We start from the raw sequence: 25,510 nt of genomic DNA on the forward strand, positions 1-25,510 counted from the left end.
TCAGAGGATGCACAGCCGAGGAAATGTTTCAGAAGCTGGAAGGAGCCATGGAAACAATGTTGCAAGCATTGCCTTTGTCGTGGATGCAGATTTTCGGTTCCTTGGAGGGTCCAGTGACAGTTTCAGTGGCCAGAAGTCAAAGTAGAGGTTGCAGAGGAGTCCTGTAGGAATCTTGCAAGACTAATCTGAGGACCTACCCCGGAGAAAGATCCTAAATAGCCCTGAAAGGGGGATTGGTCACCTAACCAGGGGACCACTTATCAGGAGGGGGCTCTGACATCAACTGCCTCACCTGGCCACTCAGATGCTCCCAAAGGCCTCTGCCCACCTTGGATTCAAGGTGGCAGAATCAAGGGACCCTCTGGAGGAGCTCTGGGCACCACCCTTGGGGTGGTGATGGACAGGGAAGTGGTCACTCGCCTTTCCATTGTCCAGTTTCGCATCAGAGCAGGGACTGGGGGGGTCCCTGAACTGGTGTAGATTGTGCCCTTCAAAGCATACCAGTGGCTTGGGGCCATGTAACACCTGTTTCCAAAGGGAGAGGGTGTTAGTCCCCCCCCCCCTCTCTAAGGAGGCCCCAGAGTGCATAGAATCATACTTCCAATACAGGCAACAGTATTGTGGTTTGATTCCGACATTTTTTATACCAAACATGCCCAGGTTCAGTGTTACCATTATGTAGCTGGACATAGGTGACCTTTGTCCAGTACACACATAAAATGGGGTCCCTGCACTAGTGAAGTCCAGGAAAATGGAACTGGAGTTTGTGGGGACACCTTTGCTAGTGCAGGGGTGCCCTCACACACAGGTACTTGCACCTTGCCCTCTGGGCTAGGAGGGCCTACCATATGGGTGACATAGTGATAGTGACCTGCAGTGACCTGTAGTGAAAAGGTGCATGCAGGCTGAAATGGCAGCCTGTTTCATAATACATGCTGCAGCCCATGGGGATCCCCTAGTACCCTAATGCCCTGGGTACCATATACTAGGCACTTACAAGGGGGCGCCAGTATACCAAATGCGGGGTGTGTGTTAGTTCAAGCAACCAAATTTACACGGAGAGAGCATAATCACTGGAGTCCTGGTTAGCAGGATCCCAGTGAACAAAGTCAAACACACTGACACCAGGCAGAAAATGGGGGTAACCATGCCAAGAAAGAGGGTACTTTCCTACACCAGCCACCTTTACTGAGAGTTAATTTGCATAAGCATTGTTGTGGCAGAAGACTGTATAGTAATCAGTAGAAGTGAACAGGTCCTTTTTAGGTCAGGCGCACAAGCGCTCTGGCCTGTTGTAATGTATCTGTGGGCTTTTAACCACGCCCACCATACGCTCATCGCTATCACTTGTTCATGGGCTTGCCTTTCAATAATCCTTTGTGATCATTGGTAAATGCTTTACGTTTGTCCCTCCTTGGGCAGTTTTGTTACCGCCTTGGCCATCGACCCTATTACATGGGTAATTCATGTTTGCCGATACGTTTGACTGCAAGCAAACTTTTTTTCCTTTTGTGTCTCTCCTTTGCGCTCATGCTCATGGCGGCTGTGGCGCTTTGAATCAGCTCTCTTATGTCAACTGTTTTATTTTTCAATTTATATGGCAAGAAAAGTCCAGTTAGGAATTTACGACACTAATAGCTCTAACTCGAGCAAATGCAAGACCCATTGAATTGCAAATGCTTGTTACCTTTGTCACTGGAGTGAGGCCTACAGGTTCATTCATATAAACTTCTGCAACTGGGTGCTTAAATCACTCCTGTCCTACATCAGTTTGAGGTGTAGTGCATGTGTGGTCTACATATGCTGGGTGTATGCCTGCCTGTCTGCCTCTGTATGGTAGGGATAAGGCACTTTTGCCCAGTGTGTGTGCGTATATGTTAGGTGCATGTGCTGGGTAAATGTGTGCCTGTGAATAGTACAATACATAAAGAATGTAGTGCTGTGCAGTATGTGTATGTTGTATGTATGTGCTGGGTGTATGTGAATGGTACAATATAACGACCATGCAGTGCTGTGCAGTGCTTGAATATTATATGTATGTTCTGGGTGTATGTTTGCCTGCGAACATTACAGTACATGAAGGATGTTGTGCTGTGCAGTACGTCTATGCTGTACACGTGCTGGAGCATGTGTGCCAATGTATAGCAGACTTTGGGTTCCATTTTGGGAGACCAAGTGGTGAATGATGAAACATGAATAGAGGACGTAGATGAATCCTCTCCAGACAGATTTGTGTTGCTGCATTCCTGTAAGCAGGGTGGGGCACACTGGAGAAAGGGAGAGCCCAGCTCTCCTGTACACTTCAAAGGGTGCCCTTTAATTCAGAGAGCAGTCACAAGGAAGGGGTCTTGGCACATCTGAAGAAGGACAGATAGAGTGGATAAAAGAATCCATAAAGAGTAGGGTTGAGATCCTGGTGTAACCTTTTGATCCCTTGCCATTTTGTCTGACACCCAGGTGTGAACTTCTAGTCACTCCCATGGCCTGGGATTTGGGGGCTATCAGATTTTATGTTGCTGCTTCTGTGACAGACTGCTTTCAGGTGGAAGAGAGAACAGAGGAGTGGTCACTTCAAAAGGAAGTAGACCCCCCAACCTAAATCTAAAAAACTCAGACTTTTAATCACATTTGGTGTCTGGAGATGAACTGTAAGAAGAAGAACTTGAGTAAATTTATCAACTGTAAAGCAGCCAGTCGGAAAGCTCTGTAAGATTTCTAACTGTGACCAGAACTGTGGTCCAAGACCTGCTACTCTGGCTGCTGGCTAAGGGGACATTACCCAGGGAATCCAAGGCCATCTGCCCTGGAGCGGCAGCACCTGTCTGCTGTCCAAGACCAGTGTGCCCTATGAGGAAAAGAAGAGCACTGGAGGGAGGGAGATCCAGTGGACAGTCTTGGCAAGTAGATCCCATTAGCGGGCCTTAGCCTGTGTGTGATGGTAAGCCGGTGACACTGTAAACCAGGTGGTGCCCCCATGAAGAGAACCATTGTACTGATTGGTTCTGAGTCTGTGTGCAGTGGAGAGACGGCAGCCCCATATGCTAGAGAGGGCTACTGTGACCAAGCAAGTTGTTTGACCTGGTTGAAATCATCATTGGAGGAGAGAGGCTGCCATGGTGACACTGGTGGGCCTCAGTTATTTGTCAGACCAGCGCCAGGATTGTCTCAACCCCCAATCACCTGTGGGAAGAGCTGGAGAACTTATGCAGCTTGCTGGGCCACATATAAAGGACTTACCAGAGGCAGCCGCTCCAGCTCCTATGTTTGGGCCCAGTAGTCCCAGCTTACACCGTGGCCCTCTGAACGGGGTCTGACACCAACTTAAGGTTCTGACAGAAATCATACAGTGGAGCCCCTCCATACCCTGATCTGAGGGCACGTGCACTTTGCTCACAACACGTCACAGCACTGCAGTGGAAATTCTGTGTGGGGCATACAGCAAATGGAAACATATCAATGCGTGCAATGCTAAAGCAGCCAGGTAGTTCTTGTAGCTACTGACAAAATTAAAGCATAGGTCAAATACATCAGAGGAAACAAACCAATAAAATTAGGTCAGCTTAAAAAGTTAAGTGGCTGCAACTAAATTAGACAATGTTGTCTTTGTACTGCTTAACAGATGTTTAGCACTGATTAGGAGGTTAAGCTGTTCTTTAACAATTTAATATTTTTCTCTAATGGAGGCTGGTTAGCAGTTCCTAATGTGGTAAGATTAGTTGCATGTTTTTTTCAGAATTATTGTGAACAAAACCATCTTTAAAGATATATATATATCTCAAGAGCGTCTTTAGTAATGATCTGCAATGAAGTCTGTAGGAAACTGGCACTTGATGTAGTATGTGAATACCTTGTAAAGGGTCCACGGGTTCCCCAGTGAGTGGACAGGGTTTGCTATCTAATTCCAAAGTGCTCTGTTTAGGGGTAGTGTGATCAAACAGGAGTGTAAGACATATACAAATATACACACAGTCGTCAATAAATTAGATGAGACACACAACTCAAAAAGGAGATCCACACCAATTTATCAAATTAGCAAGTATCTTTATGTTCGATGCCATGTGTAGCTGTAGATACACATGCTATGCATATCTCTTCCGACATCTAGTGTTGGGCTCGGAGTGTTACAAGTTGTTTTATATGTTTAGGCATCAGAGAAAAATCGTTCAGGTAAGTGTGTTTCTGAATAGGAATTATTTTCACTTTAAAAAGTGGACACCGCAATTTCTGAGTTCTACAATGTTATCCTTTGGGAGGAAAAACAAGTTCTGCTAACAGGTAAAGTACAATGACTTACAAGACCAATCTCCTGGGGTTAAGGTGAGTAGTGGGCAAGGTCCAAAGCAGCACACACAGTACACCCTCAGCTGCACGGGGGCAGCCGGGTGCAGAGTGCAGAACAGCGTTGGGTACCCAATGCGTTCCTACGGAGATCAGTTACTGCGAAAATAGGCTACAGGCTCTGGCTAGGAGGTTAGTCGGGCTCAACCAACAGCCGGGCTCAGGCCTCACAATGCTCAGGCACAGGTGGGCAGCTTTGCTCCTCTTCTCCGCGGCTTAGGAGCGAAGGGTGTAGAGATGTCCATGGGTGTCGGACTTTTCTGACTGGAACGGTCGCGGTAGATGGGGCTGCATGCAGAGGCTGCATCTATCTTTGGGGAGTCCAGGAGGGGTGAAACCGCAATGGACTTGGACTTGGACTCTGGAAGGCTGGGTTACGTTGTTTGTACTAGTGGTCCACTTCAACTCGGGTCAGAGATGGCGGGTGCAGTGGTGACTTCAGGTGTCGGGTTTTGGTGGTTCCCAGGGCTTCAGAGTCCCTTCTTTGGAGTTTTATGGAGAACAGGTCCGCTGGTCACGGGAGGTGTTGACTCTATTGGAGGCAGGCAGTCCTCCTGGGTTTCTGGAATCACAGCCCAGGACAAGTCGACTTTGGTGCATATTTTGATGAGGGATGCAGACAGGTCGGCGGGGTTGGTACTAGGCCAACTGCTGCTTTTTTCCTCTTCTGCAGCTCTTCTGTGTCCTTTGTCTTCTTAGGTCATCAGGATCTACTTTTCTGGTGCCAGGGGCTCCCCTAAATACTGAATTTAGTGGCTTTAAGGATGTGTAGGTCAGTAGCCAATTGGCGACACCCCCTATATGACCACTTCCTGTGGGAAGGGGGCATAACCCTGTTTCAGAATTTTCTCAGTATGCCAAATCACAAATAGCTACCTCTGAAAAATCATGTCTGCCTTTCAGTATCCCACCTTAGGGATGGTACTAGCCTGGAGGTGGCACGCTTACCTGATTAGCTAATTTTCCCACCTGTCCAGGTGCCAAATGAGCTCTGGACAGGGGGAGGAGGGGTGGCTTCCTTTCCTGTGAGGGGAGCCTGATTCACATTTGAAAGGCAGCAGTCCTTTGAGGCTTGCAACCTTAGGAAGGCTAATCAGCAGTTCATCCTGTGGGAGGGGGTGTAACACCCTCTTCCCGGACAGGGGGCCAGAACCATGTCTCATGTGGCAGGCTGGCAGAAACTGGTCAGCGAGCACATCAGAGGCTGGTAGGGTTTCAGGGGGCACTTCTAAGGTGCCCTCTGGTTGCATGTATTGCTAAATCCAACACTGGCATCAGTGTGGGTTCGCCAATACGAGATGTTTGATACCAAACATCCCTATCTTTAGTGAAGCCATCATGTTGCTGGGGAACTCGTATTGACAAGTGTCCAGCACATGCATTTAAAATGGTTTCCCTGGTCACTTACTATGTCTGAGAATTGCCAAAAACATAGCAGGGGCTTATCTGCTCGTGCAAATATTCCCTCACATGTAATATAGTGCACCCTGCCTTAGGGCTGTAAGGCCTGCTAAGGGGGTGACTTACATATATTGCATGCAGTTAGGGGACATGACACACAGGTTGTGTGTCATGTCATGTTTTCACTTTTGTCTGCACCAAGACATGCACCCTGCAATGGCAGCCTGTTATGTGATTGGTAAGGGTCCCTTAGGGTGGCACAATTCAAGCTGTATCCCTTAGGGACCTTCTTTGGCACTTCAGGCCCTAGGTAGACGGGGTACCATTTACTAGGGACTTACAGAGGGTGCTAAATGATTTGCCAATTGGGGAAACAGTTGTACAGTTTTGGGGGAAGAAGACTGGCAAACTGGTTGGCAGTGATCCAATGCACTTAAGACTTGCATCTACAACAAGGACAAATGTTGGGAGCGGGCTAGGGGGCGCGGTGATACTGCAACAAAAACCCATTTCCCTACAATGTCTATAGATAATCCTGCTAACTCCAAAGTCAGTAGGTGGTGATGCTCTCCAATATGTAACATTTTGGTCACAATGTCATTTAACTTTGGGAGAAAGAACATGTGTATCAGGGATTAAGAACTGTAATTTTCCAGAAAGCATAAATACTGTTTGAATAAATATGTGAACAGACTCTCTTGCTCATCAGTCTAAGACTGATGTGCATATCCTAAGTTCATAATTCTGCCAGCTGTCATGTTCCAGGGTTGAAGCTGGAGATATTATTCATGTTATGTACTTTTAACACCTATTGGAGCTGGTACCAATCATATTTTCCTGTAGAACTCATTCTGTTGTCAAAAAATGACTGCATACAGTGTTGAAGTTGTTTTTAATTGCATTGTTTTACTTCTGGCAGGGTGAGATGAGAACGGAGGTTCCCCCAGGAGCTCCACAGGAAAGAGCCAGTGTTATTGTGGAAATAGACAATATGGAACTAAATGATTTAAGGAAGAGGTAAATAATTACTTTCCATCATTAGAAGCCAGTAGCATGTTAGTATCACACAGCACCGACTGCAGATTGAGACTGCTGTGCACAAACCGCACATGCTGAAAGAGGGAATGTTGTACTTGAAGGCCTGCCTTACTGCCAAATCTGCCATGGTCTATATTAGCTTGCCTGAAAAATTCTGTCACATTGGATTTATGAAATTTCTAGAAGTGACACTATTTACAGTCATGATGTACATCATAAGATTTATGCTTTATTGCTCTATCATCCAATCGCATCCTAAAAAGTAAATTTTATCTGGCAATGTTTGTTTTATAAATAACTGTGATGCAATACAATGCTGTTTATAAACAGTGGGTATCTCCATCTCTGGTCCCAGAGTACTGTTGAAAAAAGAACCTTGTATTATCTAAAGGCACATTATTCAGTTGTTTTTGCCTAGCATATTAAACCCTAAAAATCACTTTCTTGATAGCTTGTAATATGCAACTTTCTGATGGATACATCTACCTGTGGATTCCTCACATTTTGAATATCCCCATGCACCAGCATTCCATGTGTACTTTTCTTCATAGCTCTCCACGAGGACATCACAGTGCCATGAATCTGCACGCGACTTCGTCTGATGTCATTGGAGCCATAAGAAGCCCTCTTCAGCATTCTGTTGTCAGTTCCCTTTTTTTCCATGTCTTCAACACTCTCAAGTTACATTGTAGCTTTCATTGACTATTTTTTTTCCAAACGTGCTATTTTGTTGTGGGAACAGTTATGTCTCCTCCAAGGAAGTCGGGCTTTAAGGCATGCAGGGAATGTACGAGGGTCAGATGTCATTTACTGACCCGCACAGCGATTGTTTTTGGTGTTTGAGTTCTGATCACAACGTCGAGCCCTTTCTGAGTGTCAAAAGTTGAACCCAAAGGGGTTAAAGGAGGGAGAGGTGAAGCTTTTTATGGCCAAGGTCAAGCAAGAAAAAAGGTCATCTAAAGTCATAGCCTTAGTCGAAGTCGCCAACGCCCCAGTCTTCAAAGTCGCCCAAAAAAATGCACAAGAAGAAGCAGCGTCATTCTCTTGATGCTGTTCTTTAAGGTATGACTCTCTAAAGTCAGAATCTCTGAAGTGGAGTAGAGAGGAAAGATGCAGAGTGTCTCCTTCTCTAACTCTGGTGCCCACACCACCGTCGCCCCTCATTTTGGCTCCGACTTCACCACCGTCTAATCCAGAGTCAGAAGCACAGCCTGAACCTTTGGTGGTACCTACTCATCCATCACAGGAGTGGAGCTGTCTTGCCTTTCCAGCTCCAGGGACGAATCCCACAAGTTTCTTGAATGCTACGTATGGTATCTTTAGCAGGGCGTTAACTACATCTGGTGCACCTGCAGGCCTCATGAGTCCGCTGTCTTATTTGTTGAGTGGATTCCTGGGGTCTTACCAGCAAGGTCCAGTCTTGCAGTTTGTACGAATGCCTCCGGTGTCCTGGTTTCATCCAGCGCCGAGGCAGTCGACTTTGCCGATTGAACAACGTTTCTCGGCGCCAACCCTGGCTAGGCTTTCCTCGGCATTGGCTGAAGTGTCTGCAACGCTGCGTCAGTTCACTCCAGCATCATCTTTTCCTTCGGTCCACAGTTCGAAGTCTAAGGGGCTAATTATGAGTTTGGTGGACGGTTTGCACCATCTGCCAAACTTCGGACTGGGAGGTTGCTGCCATAGTGGCTACCTCCCCTCCAGCCCCATTAAGAGTTTCCTGCTAGGTCAGCGGGTGAAACCTGAGTTTCCGCCCGCTGGCCTAGCGGGAAACAGCCTACAGCATTGTCTCTGGATTGCCCCCATGCACCACGTCTCTTGCAGCTGCCCAGGCTTGTTTGCATCTCCTCCAAGGGATCTTCAGGTGACATGTAGCTCCAGCACTCCTTCATGCGACGCACAGCCCTCTGAGTGGTACTCCTGCGGCGTGGGATCCCTTTCTGTAGTGCTGCGTGGGCTCACCGTCCTGTGGGTGTTGCCTCTGCTCCTGTGGAGACTCTCTGTCGCAGAGGGCACTCTCTGACAATCTCTCTCCTGGGTTGAGCCCTCCTAGGCCTTGTTGGTCCCTGGCAGCTCCGCTTTTCCACTAATCCCAAATTTGCCTTTGCCAAGGCTTGTTGGTGGAATTCCTGCACCGACACTCATCTGCAATCTTCACTCCAGCGTAGGACATCTGTATCCATCAGGAACTCTTCTTCGGCTCCAGGGCTGCAATGCGGACTTGTTTTTCCTCATAGTCGACCAACTCCTGCAAGTACAGTTGGGTGGGTAGTAGCTCCTACTCCTCCTGGACTCCACTGACACTTTTGGACTTGATCCCCTCTCTCCACATGTCTTCTTCTCCAGGAATCCACTGCTGGTTTCTTGCAGTCTTTTCTGGGTGTCTTCTATTCTTTTCCTTCCTTCAGAGTGGTTTGGGGAAATTCCAGTGATTTACTCCTGCCTTCCTGGTTGCTGGGGGGTACTGTGTTACCTCTGTGATTTCCTAGCACTCCCAGCTCCCACCTACACATTCCACTTACCTAGGTGAGGGTCCTGTGTTCGCATTCCATTTTTTGAGGTTTATGGTTTGGGCTACCCCTAGGGTCACTATTGGTTATTGCTATTTACTGTTTTCTAACCTTTTCTGTGCCTAATACTGTTTACTAATGTATACAATGAGTGTATTAATTACCTCCTATTGGAGGGTTGCCTCTTTAGTACTTTGTGGTATTGCGATCCAAAAATAAAGTAACTTTATTTTTGTATAGCTGGGTGTTTTCCTTCATTTGTGTAAGTGCTGTGTGACTACAGTAGTTTTGCATGAGCTTTGCATGTCTCCTAGATAAGCCTTGGCTGCTCATCCACAGCTAACTCTAGTGAGCTTGGCTTCTAGATACTGCCTACACTTCACTAAGAGGGGATACTTGGACCTGGTATAAAGTGTAAGTAGCTTAGGTGCCCACCACACACCAGCGGGACAAGTTTCAATTGGACTGCAACTCCCCAGTTGCTTTACGCGTTTCCCCCATACCCTTGATTCCTCGGGTTCTGAGGAAGATTCGCCCAGAACAGGCCCAAGTCATCTTAATAGCCCCAGAATGACACAGAAGAGTGTGATACACAGACCTTCTTCACCTCACTCTGCTCTCCGCTCCGTCTCCCTCACAGGAAAGACCTCCCCTTGCAGTTGCAGGGGCAGGTTCTACACCCTTACCTCCAGAGCCTGCATCTACATGCCTGGAAATTGGACGGGGCAACCTGAGTTTTTTTCCCCCTTCACCCTGAAGTGGTGGATGTTATATTATCGGTTAGGTGACACTCCAAGTCAGTGTACGCTGGCAGATGGGCTAAATTTGTAAAGTGGTGCTGGGAAAAATTCTGTTAACTCCTTAAAAGCCTGTTTGTCAGACATTTTGCGGTTTGCTCATTCCCTGGCGCACAGCAAAGTTGTGCAGTTGCAACAGTTAAGGGATATTTGTCTGCCCTTTCGGCTTCCCTTCATTCACCTGACCGACCTTCCCTGCTCAAGTCCCTTACAATGCTAAGGTTTAGTAAGGAACTTACTAATAAGTACCTTCCCACTCCATTTATCATTCCTCCGTGGGATCTCAATTTGGTACTGACTTACCTTATGGGTACTCAGTTTGAACCCATACATAGTTGTCCTTTAAGACTTCTCAAGTTTAAAACTGTATTTCTGGTTGCCACACTGTTGGCTACTCATTTTTGTGAGTTACAGGTTTTAAGTGTGAAACCTCCCTTCATGACTTCCTATGAAGTAAAGTTGGTAGTGAGAACCAGGTCTGTTTTCGTGCCCAAAGTGGTTACTCCGTTCCACTTGCGCCATTCTATCACCCTTCCTACCCTCCTCCCAATCCATCTAAGGAGAAGGAAAGGCTTTATCACTTGGACCCTAAAAGGTCTGTAAGCTTTTATATAGACAGAACATGTGATCCCTGGCTGAATGATCAGCTGTTTGTCGGATTAATAGGCAAGATGAAAGGCAAGGCTGTGCACAAGAGGACATTGTCCAGATGGATCATCCTGTGCATCAAGACGAGATCTGATCCGCCATGGTGGGTAAAGAGCACCCTGAAGTTATTAGAGGTAATTCCACTCAAGCTAAGTGTAGGAGGCTGGCCTGGCTTATAGTGGGTACCTGATGGTACTTACACCTTGTGCCAGGTCCAGTTATCCCTTATTAGCAGATTAGTAGTGTTCTAGCAGCTTAGGCTGATAGAGGTAGCTATAGCAGAGCAGCTTAGGCTGAACTAGAAGACATGCAAAGCTCCTACTATACCACTTATATCATATAGCACTATATCATAAGAATCACAATACTCAGAGTTACTAAAAATAAAGGTACTTTATTTTAGTGACCATGTGCCAAAAATATCTCAGAGGATATACTCCCTTAGGAGGTAAGTAAAATACACAAAATATACACACAAACCAAAATCAGGTAAGTAAACAGAAAAGTAGTGCAAACACTGTAGAATACAATAGGATGCAATAGGCCTAGGGGCAACACAAACCATATACTAAGAAAGTGGAATGCGAACCACGTAGGGACCCCAGGCCTAGTGTAGTGTGTAGAGGGTCGCTGGGAGTGTAAGAAAACACTAAGGGTGTCCAAGATACCCCACCCCAAGACCCTGAAAAGTAGGAGTAAAGTTAACCTACTTCCCTAGAAACACACTAAAATCGTGATAGGAGATTCTGCAAAGACCACAACAGACTGCAAAGCACTGAAGATGGATTCCTGGACCTCAGGACCTGCAAAGGAAGGGGACCAAGTCCAAGAGTCACAAGTGTCCAGGGGGGGCAGGAGCCCACTAAACCCCGGATGAAGGTGCAAAATGGCTGCCTCCGGGTGGAAGAAGCTGAAGATTCTGCAACAACGGAAGATGCCAGGAACTTCTCTTTTGCACAGAAGATGTCCCATGGCGTGCTGGAGGATGCAGAGTTGTTTCCACGCAGAAAGACCGCAAACAAGCCTTGCTAGCTGCAAAGGTCGCGGTTGAAGAAAATGGGTGCTGCCCGGGCCCAGGAGGGAGCAGGAGGTCTCCCCTTGGAGGAGGAGACAGAGGGGGCGCTCAGCAACAGAGCGCCCATGCAGAAGCAGGCAGCACCCGCAGAAGTACTTGAACACGAGTTCAAGAAAACTGAGCACGGCAGTCATCTCAGCACTACAAAGGAGTGTCCCACGAAGCCGGTGGTCAACTAAGCGAGTTGAGCAATGCAGGACAGAGTGCTGGGGACCTGGGCTGTGCTGTGCACGAAGGATTCCTTGCAAAAGTGCACAGAAGACCTAGCAGCTGCAGTTCATGCAGTACACAGGATTACTGTCTGACGTGGAGAGGCAAGGACTTACCTCCACCAAATTTGGACAAGTGGACCACTGGACTGTCGGGGTCACTTGGATCCAGCTCCTGTGTTCCAGGGACCACGCTTGTCACGATGAGAGGGGACCAAGAGGACTGGTGAAGCAGAAGTTTGGTGCCTGCGTTAGCAGGGGGGAAGATTCCGTCGACCCACTGTAGATTTCTTCTTGGCTTCTAGTGCAGGGTGAAGGCAGAGAGCCCCCAGAGCATGCACCACCAGGAAACAGTCGAGAAAGCCGGCAGGATTAGGCGATACAATGTCGATGGTAGTCTTCTTGCTACTTTGTTGCGGTTTTGCAGGCGTCCTGGAGCAGTCAGCGGTCAATCCTTGGCAGAAGTCGAAGAGGGAGATGCAGAGGAACTCTGGTGAGCTCTTGCATTCGTTATCTAAAGAGAAGCCCACAGTCTCCTTAATAGCCCTCAGAGGAGGATTGGCCACCTAGTCAGGTAAGCACCTATCAGGAGGGGCTCTGACATCACATGCTGGCACTGGCCACTCAGAGGCCTCCATTGTGCCCTCACACCTCTGCATTCAAGATGGCAGGGGTCTGGGACACACTGGATGAGCTCTGGGCACCACCCCTGGGGTGGTGATGGACAGGGGAGTGGTCACTCCCCTTTCCTTTGTCCAGTTTTGCGACACAGCAGGGGCTGGTTTATGCAAGGAGGACACCATCTGTGCCCTTCTAAGCATTCCCAGAGGCCAGGAGAGTCTACTCCTCTCAGGCCCTTAACACCTATTTCCAAAGGGAGAGGGTATAACACCCTCTCTCAGAGGAAATCCTTTGTTCTGCCTTCCTGGGACTGGGCTGCCCAGACCCCAGGAAGTCTGTGTGTTGGCAGCAGTGGTAGCTGCAGTGAAAACCCCAGAGAGCTGGTTTGGCAGTACCCGGGGTCCATGCTGAAGCCCCGGGGATGCATGGGATTGAGGAGCAGTGGTTATTTGCATATCTCTGAATTCCGGGGTGCCCATACTAGCATGTGAATTACAGGGCATTTCTCAAATAGACGTCTTTTTTACACACACTTATATTTGGAGGGAAAAAATGTAGAGAAAGACAAGGGGCGATAACACTTGTTTTGCTATTCTATGTTCCCCCAAGTCTCCCAATAAAATGGTACCTCACTTGTGTGGGTAGGCCTAGCGCCTGTGACAGAAAATGCCCCAAAACACAACGTGGACACATCCCATTTTTTGACAGAAAACAGAGGTGTTTTTTGCAAAGTGCCTGTAGGAAGTTGGCTCTGTATGTGCTATTTCAAAGTAAGGAATAGCATGCACAGAGTCCAAGGGTTCCCCTTAGAGGTAAAATAGTGGTAAAAATAGATAATACTAATGCTCTATTTTGTGGTAGTGTGGTCGAGCAGTAGGCTTATCCAAGGAGTAGTGTTAAGCATTTGTTGTACATACACATAGACAATAAATGAGGTACACACACTCAGAGACAAATCCAGCCAATAGGTTTTGTTATAGAAAAATATCTTTTCTTAGTTTATTTTAAGAACCACAGGTTCAAATTTAACATGTAATATCTTGTTTGAAAGGTATTGCAGGTAAGTACATTAGGAACTTTGAATCATTTCAATTGCATGTATACTTTTCAAGTTATTCACAGATAGCTATTTCAAAAGTGGACACTTAGTGCAATTTTCACAGTTCCTGGGGGAGGTAAGTTTTTGTTAGTTTTACCAGGTAAGTAAGACACTTACAGGATTCAGTTCTTGGTCCAAGGTAGCCCACCGTTGGGGGTTCAGAGCAACCCCAAAGTTACCACACCAGCAGCTCAGGGCCGGTCAGGTGCAGAGTTCAAAGTGGTGCCCAAAACGCATAGGCTAGAATGGAGAGAAGGGGGTGCCCCGGTTCCGGTCTGCTTGCAGGTAAGTACCCGCGTCTTCGGAGGGCAGCCCAGGGGGGTTTTGTAGGGCACCGGGGGGGACACAAGCCCACACAGAAATTTCACCCACAGCGGCGCGGGGGCGGCCGGGTGCAGTGTTAGAACAAGCGTCGGGTTCGCAATGTTAGTCAATGAGAGATCAAGGGATCTCTTCAGCGCTGCAGGCAGGCAAGGGGGGGCTTCCTCGGGGAAACCTCCACTTGGGCAAGGGAGAGGGACTCCTGGGGGTCACTTCTGCAGTGAAAGTCCGGTCCTTCAGGTCCTGGGGGCTGCGGGTGCAGGATCTTTTCCAGGCGTCGGGACTTAGGTTTCAGAGAGTCGCGGTCAGGGGAAGCCTCGGGATTCCCTCTGCAGGCGGCGCTGTGGGGGCTCAGGGGGGACAGGTTTTGGTACTCACAGTCGTAGAGTAGTCCGGGGGTCCTCCCTGAGGTGTTGGTTCTCCACCAGCTGAGTCGGGGTCGCCGGGTGCAGTGTTGCAAGTCTCACGCTTCTTGCGGGGAGTTGCAGGGTTCTTTAAAGCTGCTTCTTGAAACAAAGTTGCAGTCTTTTTGGAGCAGGTCCGCTGTCCTCGGGAGTTTCTTGTCGTCGTCGAAGCAGGGCAGTCCTCAGAGGATTCAGAGGTCGCTGGTCCCTTTGGAAGGCGTCGCTGGAGCAGAGTTCTTTGGAAGGCAGGAGACAGGCCGGTGAGTTTCTGGAGCCAAGGCAGTTGTTGTCTTCTGGTCTTCCTCTGCAGGGGTTTTCAGCTAGGCAGTCCTTCTTCTTGTTGTTGCAGGAATCTAATTTTCTAGGGTTCAGGGTAGCCCTTAAATACTAAATCTAAGGGCGTGTTTAGGTCTGGGGGGTTAGTAGCCAATGGCTACTAGCCCTGAGGGTGGGTACACCCTCTTTGTGCCTCCTCCCAAGGGGAGGGGGTCACAATCCTAACCCTATTGGGGGAATCCTCCATCTGCAAGATGGAGGATTTCTAAAAGTTAGAGTCACCTCAGCTCAGGACACCTTAGGGGCTGTCCTGACTGGCCAGTGACTCCTCCTTGTTGCTTTCTTTGTTCCCTCCAGCCTTGCCGCCAAAAGTGGGGGCCGTGGCCGGAGGGGGCGGGCAACTCCACTAAGCTGGGCTGTGACAAAGGGGTGAGCCTTTGAGGCTCACCGCCAGGTGTTACAGCTCCTGCCTGGGGGAGGTGTTAGCATCTCCACCCAGTGCAGGCTTTGTTACTGGCCTCAGAGTGACAAAGGCACTCTCCCCATGGGGCCAGCAACATGTCTCTAGTGTGGCAGGCTGCTGGAACTAGTCAGCCTACACAGATAGTCGGTTAAGTTTCAGGGGGCACCTCTAAGGTGCCCTCTTGGGTGTATTTTGCAATAAAATGTACACTGGCATCAGTGTGCATTTATTTTGCTGAGAAGTTTGATACCAAACTTCCCAGTTTTCAGTGTAGCCATTATGGTGCTGTGGAGTTCGTGTTTGACAAACTCCCGGACCATATACTCTTATGGCTACCCTGCACTTACAATGTCTAAGGTTTTGTTTAGACACTGTAGGGGTACCATGCTCATGCACTGGTACCCTCACCTATGGTATAGTGCACCCTGCCTTAGGGCTGTAAGGCCTGCTAGAGGGGTGACTGACCTATACTTGCATAGGCAGTGAGAGGCTGGCATGGCACCCTGAGGGGAGTGCCATGTCGACTTACTCGTTTTGTTCTCACTAGCACACACAAGCTGGCAAGCAGTGTGTCTGTGCTGAGTGAGAGGTCTCCAGGGTGGCATAAGACATGCTGCAGCCCTTAGAGACCTTCCTTGGCATCAGGGCCCTTGGTACTAGAAGTACCAGTTACAAGGGACTTATCTGGATGCCAGGGTCTGCCAATTGTGGATACAAAAGTACAGGTTAGGGAAAGAACACTGGTGCTGGGGCCTGGTTAGCAGGCCACAGCACACTTTCAATTGTAAACATAGCATCAGCAAAGGCAAAAAGTCAGGGGGTAACCATGCCAAGGAGGCATTTCCTTACAGTGCCTACCTGTAGATTTTGGCCTATACCACAGCCGGCACCTAGGGAAACCTACCAAACCTTTGCATTTTTTAAATATAGAGACCTAGGGGAATCCAAGATGGGGTGACTTGTGAGGCTCTGACCAGGTTCTGTTACCCAGAATCCTTTGCAAACCTCAAACTTTGGCTAAAAAAACACATTTTCCTCACATTTCGGTGACCGAAAGTTCTGGAATCTGAGAGGAGCCACAAATTTCCTTCCACCCAGCGTTCCCCCAAGTCTCCCGATAAAAATGATACCTCACTTGTGTGGGTGGGCCAGGTGCCTGCAACAGAATAAGGCCAAAAACTTGTAGAGATAGAGGGGATAGCACAGCGAGTTGATAAGGACATATTCTTCTTTTATACATCTTTAGGCTGACTCTGCTTTGGGGACCCACACAAGTGAGGTGTCATTTTACTTGGGAGACTGAGGGGAACGCTGGGGAGTAGGAATTTTGTGCTGGAGCGGTGATCGTACAAACGAAAGTCAGGAAAATATGCCTTTTTAAGCAAATTTTGAGGTTTGCAGAGGAGTCTGGGTAAGAAAATGTTGGGGGATCCACGCAAGCAACACCTCCCTGGACTCCTTGGGGTGTCTAGTTTAAAAAAATGTCTGGGTTTGGTAGGTTTCTCTAGATGAAGGCCGCACCCAGGACCAAAAACATAGGTGCCACCTACCCCCCAAACACAGGTAGTTTTGTAATATATCATTTTGATGTGTCCACATACGTCTGTGATGTGCCAAACACTAAAATTTTGAAAAGAAACGCACTTAGGTTATGTGAAAAAGACCCCTCACCCACCAACCAAGTTGGTGGCATGCTTCCTCATCGGGGTCCCACCCGAGGCACCTAGCGTGTCACAGATGTGCTGCGACGCCTGATTACAGCGGAGCAGGTTTTGTCATTTTTACCACACATACTGTTTGGATTTGGCACAAGGGTGAGTGATGGTTCAGTGGATCAAATTTTATTAACAAGAGATTTCACAAAAATGAAATGCACTGTTAATAACTGAAAGGCCAAAAAACTGAACCAATGACTCACAGCTCATGAGCTGTAAAGCCACGGCAAGGCACCAACCGCTTTACAGTCCATTCACACACCTTTCATACATGACACGCACAAGACCATTCACACCGCCAGCCATGGGCCCAGCACATTACAACACTTGCATCGACAGATAGCGCCACTCAAGAGCCCATCACTTACATACGCCCATATGCCTGATACAACAATCACACCAGCTGATGGGAGTGTGTGGACTGGTGTTTGGCTGGCAGTGTGTTGCAGTAGCCAACAGCAAGTCAATATGTACACTATGTACACCCTCAGCCAAGCCCCACTCCACACACAATGGCATCACTTTTTTTTTTTTTAACAAAGAAACCCCTAACTAATTAGAAATAATTACAAAACTACAAACACAAAAGCTCTAAGTACATGACAGAAATGCTAACCATGAAACTGAACACATGAAAATACAAAACAGACATGAGTTTACACTCATGGTTGTTCCCAGTAATTCTTCTGGGTGTGGTCATTCTTAAAACAACCACCCACACACAGCCCAGGCTTTGAAGGACAATCTGGGCAGTACATTCGAGTCTCCCTCCGGATACCTCTTCGAAAACACACACTACATTTCTTAGCTCGAAAGTCTTTTTTGGGTGTGGGAGGAATGTGCTCAGCAAAGTGGCGATCTTTCAATCTAGCCACATCCTCCACCACTGCTTCTCTAGGAACTCTGGCATAAGGCTCTCTATCACTGACTCCTGAAATTTAACAAATGTCATCTTTGACTCTAGAGACCTATCCTTAAACACAATAAAAGCATTAAAAGTTGCTAAGTGGAAGAGGTGAATTGCTAACTTCTTATACCAAACGTAAGACTTACGAATAGCAATATAAGGTTCCAACCTTTGATCAACTCTATCTACACCTCCCATGTGCTTATTATAATCTAAAATGCACACAGGTTTGCGCACTTCAGCAACCTGGCCCCAAACAGTCACGGGGGAAGTACTCTCATCATAGATGGTAGTTAGCATGTAGACATCCCTCCTGTCTGAAAACTTCAAAGCTAGCAGCTCATCATTCTGCAAGGCACTGCACTGTCCCCTCAAGTTTTTTACAGACAAGCTCCCTTGGATAGCCTTTCCGGTTACAACTAATTGTGCCACAAGCAACAGTGTCCACTCTAAACAATTCCTTGAACAACTGCACTCCAGTGTAAAAGTTATCTACATACAAATGGTGACCTTTGTTGAACAGTCGTTTACCAAGTTCCCACACAATTTTCTCAGTAACTCCAAAAGTAGGGGTCCATACTGGAATCCCTACCAGTGTAGACACGGAAATTATACACACATCCTGTACTACTTTCAGACAGCATATACAATTTAATTCCACATCGTGCCCTCTTGCTAGGAATGTACTGCCTAAAAAACAAATGACCCTTGAAGAGGACCAAAGACTCGTCCACAGCTATTTCTTTGCCTGGAACATAGACCTCTGAAAACCGATCTACAAAATGATCAAGGACAGGCCTAATCTTAAAAAGACGGCCAGAATCAGGGTGATCTCGTGACAAGGCTAATGCATTGTCAATAAAATGCAGCATCCTAAGAAGAAGCAAATACTGATTACGACTCATTGTTGCAGGAAATATAGCTGTTGCCATCAAGGGACTAGTAGACCAATAAGAAGCCAGTGGTGGCTTCCTTATCAACCCCATCAAAAGTGTCAAACCTAAAAACCTTTTCATCTCCTCCAAATTTGTGGGAATCCACTGGGCAGCTCTAGAGTGCGGCCTAAGTCTAGCAGCGTTGTCCCTCAAATACTGCTCCGCATACAAATTAGTCTGTTCAACAATCTCTTCCAAAAACACATCATCCGCAAATAACTCAAAGAAATTGACAGGCAAAAAGTTCTCAGTATTGACCCTACATCCCGGGAGACCAGTAAAGGCAGGCAACTCGGGCTGCTCCATGTTTGGGGCAACCCAGAGTTCAGGTCTTCTAACAGGAAACCTTTCAGCCCCAGGTTGCTGCACTAATGGCACATCAGTGTCCTCCTCTGAAACAGGCCCTTCATCTGCACTGAGTGTGGCTTCCTCATCAGAAGATTCCTCTCCGACAGAAACTTCACTGCCAGAATCCTTCACTTCCTCCTCTGCCTCAGATGCAGAGTCCGTCTCATAATCATGATCAGACAATGACTCAAAAAGCATACCAACCACCTGCTGAGTGGTCATCCTGCGGCTAGCCATGATCTTTCCATGAAAATTAACTGGACAAATGCACCACCAACAACCAGCACTGTGTAAGATAAGTAATAAAGTGTAGCTTTATTAGTAAGAGTTATAAACTCAAAAACTATACCGCTCACTTGCCTGAAAAAGCTTGAATCACCAGCAGCTACTCTGCACAGACACAGCAATCACCAATGATATCCCACTAAAAAGAAAGAAAAGCAAATTAGAAATAAGACAACACAAATATCATTATGCCCAAATCTAAGGACAATTTCACACAAACCTGCATTTAGTACACCACCTACAAACATATGCCAGAAATGGCCACAATAAACATGCCCCCAAAAGGGAGCGACCCTTGCCCAAGGGGCCGCTCCCAAACACGTAAACATTTTCTACAACAAAAAAAAAGAATCCCTGGCGTCAAGTGGATTCTGCCCCCCTTGGGGGCAGATCCGCCTAAAAATAATAGGCCGATCTGCCCCCAAGAGGGGCAGAAATGGCCACAATAAACATGCCCCCAAAAGGGAGCGACCCTTGCCCAAGGGGCCGCTCCCAAACACATAAACATTTAAAAAATAAAAAAAAATCCCTGGCGTCTAGTGGATTCTGCCCCCCCTTGGGGGCAGCTCGGCCTAAAAATAATAGGCTGATCTGCCCCCAACGGGGGCAGAAATGGCCAACATAAACATGCCCCCAAAAGGGAGTGACCCTTGCCCAAGGGGCCGCTCCCAAACACTTAAACATTTCAATCTTAATTAAAAAAGAAAAACCCTGGTGTCTAGTGGGCATTCCTGCTGCCCGATCGCAATGCGATCGGGCAGCAGGAATGCTCAAAGAGACACCGGGGGAAAGGAAAAGCCTTTCCTTTCCCCGGTGCCTCTTTGGCCCAAACCCCCCACCCGCCGGAGGAGAAACTTACCTGTTTCTCTCCTCGCCGCACTGGAAGCAAATGGCTTCCAGTGGGACCAGCAGTGGGTAATGAGGTCAGCGCGCGATCGCGCTCTGACATCATTACGGCGGGGTGGGTGGAAGGGGAAGGTCTTCCCCTTCCATCCCCGCCTTGGGCTCTGTGCCGAGGACGTAATGGTTACGTCCGCGGCACAGAAGGGGTTAAATATTGAAATGGTGTTTGTTGACTGGCTAGCTGCTATGAAAGGGAGTCCTAACCAATTCCAATTTTTCCCTCAACTAAGGACTGTAAAAGTATATAGCGTGCTAGCCCAGTGAGCTCTGTCTGTCTATCATCTAAGGAGGATACTCTAGGGAAGGACCACATGCGTACTAGGCATTCTCACTGGCTGAAAAAAAACCTGAAGAAATATGCCCTCTTTTAGTGCTACTGCATACAGAAAGCAGAATAGCTGACCGTGCACACCACAAAATATTTGTTACATCTGCAGTATCCATGAGGGCTGCATGTGCTTTGGTACTCACGAATGGAAATACAGTAGATGTTTCCAAAGATCTTATCCTATGCAAATATTCACAGACAGTCTGCTTAGAAACTTAAGACAAGACTTTCAAGAAATAGTACCAACCAACATGTGTTAGCAAATACTTTGAACAATGCCATGATATCTTGCTGAGTCTTTCATATCTGATAGAAACTTTATAGCCGCAGATTCCTTACCTTAGAATATTCCCCACGTGTCAGACTGGATCTGGAAATTTTTGAGCAGCCCACCTGCGTGCCAGTAGGGAGCGTCTTCAGCTCCATGTCTGCACCAGATGTGACATGAGCTGCAGTGCCTATATAGGCAGCACTCCAGCACGTTAACATCATTTCTTTTCTTTACATGCCACTCAGCACAGATCTGAAAGAACGATGCCCAGTAACTTTTTGACTGAGTTTTTTCAACATTCTGTTGAAGCATTTTTTAAGAATACTTTGTCCTGGCGTTCTTAGGGATGCCTCTAAAGAAACCAATGGGTTTTAAATCCTGTGGCGCCTGTCACAGGCACATGTCTTTGACACACCCACACTTAGTTTGTGGTTCTTGGAGCAGGACCACGACTGCAAGTCTTGCGAAAATTGCCACCCCATGAATTCAATCCGGCGACACTCTTGACTCCAGTCGCTCAGAATGTCCTGGGACCGCTCATGACGCTACTCTCAACAATCATCATTGTAGTCTGGATCTTTGGGAAAGTCCCACAAGTGCAAGAAGTTGAAGCATTCGTGGACTTCTCTGCACCAGTCACTGGACAAGGCACAGGGACATCAACACAGTTCGAGACCTCTCTGCTCCATGAAGCTTGTTCCTGGATCTTCTCTGCGCCTCCTAGAGTTTCCCAGAGCTGGATTGACCCCACACAACTCACGGTCATCCACCTTTAAATTAGGGTGGCCTGACCTCTGTGGATCATCTTTGGCTCTTTGGACCCAGTGGGTTCAGGAGGGGACCCCTACTCGACTCCCACTGGCAGGTTCACCCCTAGTGCCAGTCTTGCCCCCATAGATCCGGTGTTGTATCTGGAGCTACTCCATCCATGAGACCACAGTCTTCTTCAAGGCTCCTCAGAGTCTGTGAGCACAGTATGCCTTTTAGGCCGATACACACAGTGTGGGATTGTGTTGCATGAATGCTGCTTATATTCTCAAAAGAGGCCTGAGCCATACCCACCCAAGGCATATCAGATTGGTGAGGTACAGCAAAGTTCACTATCAAATGTGGTCTGGACACAAGCGACTAGCTGAGCAAAATGAGCATATCGTCACTGGCTCTTCGACATCACGCCTGGTTGAGAGCTACAGGCTTTTCAGGGAATGTCCACTCTCCCTCATGGACGTGCCCTTTTGATGGCTCTTGCCTCTTTGACGACAAAGCAGACTCGTGCTGGAGCGCTTTAAAGACAGAGCTACAGCCAGGTCTTTGTGCCCCTCCGTGTCCCTCTGCCAAACCCAGTCTGCCTTTTGTTAGGGGCTGCCAACCATGTCCTTTCCCACCCAGCCACTAAGGCCAACAGGCTCCCCAGCCCTTTTGTGGCTGTTCATGCGATTCCCACAAACCACGTGGAAACACCAGCCAGAGATCAGGCCAGTAAACCCTCCCCCCCAACAGCTTCAAAACACCTCTAGCTCACCCTTATTGCAGCACAGGCCCCCTGTGGGGACAGGGTTCGCCATTACCTACCTGTAGGAAAACGCCTCTCGTGGCATGGTTACCTCCTAACTTTTTGCCTTTTCTTTGTGCTAGTTATGATTGAAAGTGTGCTGGGACCCTGCTAACCAGGCCCTAGCACCAGTGTTCTTTCCCTAAACTGTACCTTTGTTTCCACAATTGGCACGGCCCTGGCACACAGATAAGTCCCTTGTAACTGGTACCAAGGGCCCTGTCGCCAGGGAAGGTCTCGGGGGGCTGCAGCATGTATTATGCCACCCTGGGGATCCCTCACTCAGCACATGCACACTGCCTTACAGCTTGTGTGTGCTGGTGGGGAGAAAATGACTAAGTCGACATGGCACTCCCCTCAGAGTGCCATGCCCACAACCCACTGCCTGTGGCATAGGTAAGTCACCACTCTAGCAAGCCTTACAGCCCCAAGGCAGGGTGCACTATACCACAGGTGAGGGCATAGTTGCATGAGCACCATGCCCTTACAGTGTCTAAGCCAAATCTTAGACATTGTAAGCGCAGGGTAGCCATAAAGAGTATATGGTCTGGGAGTTTGTCAACACAAACTCCACAGTTCCATAATGGCTACACTGAATTCTGGGAAGTTTGGTATCCAACTTCTCAGCACAATAAATCTACACTGATGCCAGTCTGGGAGATGCCCCCTGTATACCAGTCCAATTTCTAGTGTTAGCCTGACCAGTTCCTGCCACATCCAGACGGGTTTCTGGCCAGATGGGGTGAGTGCCTTTGTCACTCCGTGGCCAGGAACAAACCCTGCACTGGGTGGAGGTGCTTCTCACCTCCCCTGCAGGAACTGTAACACCTGGTGGTGAGCCTCAAAGGCTCAACCCTGGTGTTACAGCGCCCGAGGACACTCCAGCTAGTGGAGATGCCCGCCCCTCCACACACAGCCCCCACTTTTGGCGGCAAGTCCGGAGGTGATAATGAGAAAAACAAGGAGTCGTCACCCACCAGTAAGGACAGCCCCTAAGTTGTCCTGAGCTGATGTGACCCCCGCCTTAAGAAATCCTCCATCTTGTTTTGGAGGATTCCCCCAGTAGGAATAGGGATGTGCCCCCCCCTCCCCTCAGAGACAAGGCACAAAGAGGGTGTAGCCACCCTCCAGGGCAGTAGCCATTGGCTACTGCCCCCAGACCTAAACACACCCCTAAATTGAGTATTAAGGAGCGACCCTGAACCCAGGAAATCAGATTCCTGCAACCTGAAGAAAGAAGGAGGACTGCTGACCTGAAAGCGCTGCAGAAACGACAACTGACTTGGCCCCAGCCTTACTGGCCTGTCTCCAGACTCAAAGAACCTGCACCGTGATGCATCCAGCGGGACCAGCGACCTCTGAGGACTCAAAGGACTGACCTGCACCAAAAGGACCAAGAATCTCCTGAGGACAGCGGCTCTGTCCATAAACAGCAACAAGAATCCAACTTTAAATAGACTCTCGCCTAACTCCGGAAGCGTGAGTCTTCACACTCTACACCGATGCCCCAGGCTCGAGTTCAGGAGAACCAACACCGCAGAGAGGACCCCCAGGCGACTCCAACAACGTGGACACCCTGTGTCGACCACCCTGCACCCCCACAGTGACGCCTGCAGAGAGGATCCAGAGGCTCCCCCTGACAACGACTGCCTGGTAACAAAGGAACCCGAAGCCTGGACAAAGCACTGCACCAGCAGCCCCCAGGACTGAGAGGAACCAACTACCGGTTCAGGAGTGACCAGCAGGCAGCTCTCATCCTAGCCCAGTCAGTGGATGGCTCAAGAAGCCCCCCTGTGCCCTGCCTGCATCGCCAGAGTGACCCCCGGGTCCCGCCATTGCTTTCAACGCAAAACCCGCCATCTACTTTGCACACTGCACCCGGCCACCCCTGTGCCACGGAGGGTGTATTTTGTGTGCCTGTTTGTGACCCCCCCAGTGCTCTACCAAACCCCCCTGGTCTGCTACCCGAGGACGCAGGTACTTACCTGCTAGCAGACTGGAACCGGAGCACCCCTGTTCTCCATAGGCGCCTATGCTATTTGGGCCCTACTTTGAGCTCTGCACCTGACCGGCCCTGTGTTGCTGGTGCTGGGTTTTTGGGGTTCACTTGAACCCCTAACGGTGGGCTGTCTATGCCCAGGAGATTGAACTTGTAAGTGTTTTACTTACCTGAGAAACTAACCAGTACTTACCTACCTCAAGAGCTGTTGATTTTTGCAGTGTCCACTTTTAAAATAGCTTATTGCCATTTTTGCCAAAACTGTGTATATTACTGTTTTAATGCAAAGTTCCATATTTACCTGTGTGAAGTACCTTACAATTTATGTACTTACCTAAATTCTGAACCTTGTGGTTCTAAAATAAAATAAGAAAATATTTTTCTATATAAAAACCTATTGGCCTGTAGTTCAGTCTTTGATTGTGTGTTCCCATTTATTGCCTATGTGTGTACAACAAATGCTTAACACTATCCTCTGATAAGCCTACTGCTTGACCACACTACCACAAAATAGAGCATTAGTATTATCTCATTTTGCCACTATCAACCTCTTGGACTATGTGCACACTATCTCTCACTTTAAGATAGTATATACAGAGCCAGCTTCCTACACTACCCCACTAGCAGTCCATAACATCAGACATTTGGGCTGTTCCATCCCCCTTTGGGATACCTTACCCATGCCACCCACTTACAGCTTAAGTAGGACTGTCTTGCTTTGCTCCACCAGGAAGATTTGGCTCCTTAGGCCAAAGAGGCCATCGAGAGGGTGCCAGCATCAGATGTAGGTCATGGTTCTCACTACTTTCTGGTGTCCAGAAAAGATGGAGGCCTCCATCCTGTTGTAGACCTGCGCCTTCTCAATTTCTTACTGAAAAAGAGAAGCTTAAGATGCTCACCTTAGCTCAAGTCTTGTCTGCCCTGAATCCCAGTGACTGGATGGTATCATTGGACCTGCAGGACGCATATTTCCACGTCCTGCTTGCCTACAGATGTTACTTGCTTTTCATGGTGGGCCAAGAGCACTTTCAGTTCTGCTGTGCTCCCCTTTGCCCTTACCAGCACCCCTT

At 48.2% G+C, this 25,510-nt stretch overlaps 1 protein-coding gene across 4 annotated transcripts in view; it reads left to right on the top strand.

Moving 5' to 3' along the window:
• The window catches only part of LOC138283788 (golgin subfamily B member 1-like), a 409,771-nt gene that overhangs the window by 362,500 nt on the left and 21,761 nt on the right, over positions 1-25,510 (top strand). For all 4 annotated transcript variants that reach the window (XM_069221871.1, XM_069221872.1, XM_069221869.1 and 1 more), the window contains one exon: positions 6,659-6,756. In XM_069221871.1, coding sequence (XP_069077972.1) covers positions 6,659-6,756 — 98 coding nt within the window. The remainder of the gene's footprint in view (positions 1-6,658; positions 6,757-25,510) is intronic.

The sequence above is a fragment of the Pleurodeles waltl genome, chromosome 3_1, assembly GCF_031143425.1.
Source record: "Pleurodeles waltl isolate 20211129_DDA chromosome 3_1, aPleWal1.hap1.20221129, whole genome shotgun sequence".
NCBI lineage: Eukaryota > Metazoa > Chordata > Amphibia > Caudata > Salamandridae > Pleurodeles > Pleurodeles waltl.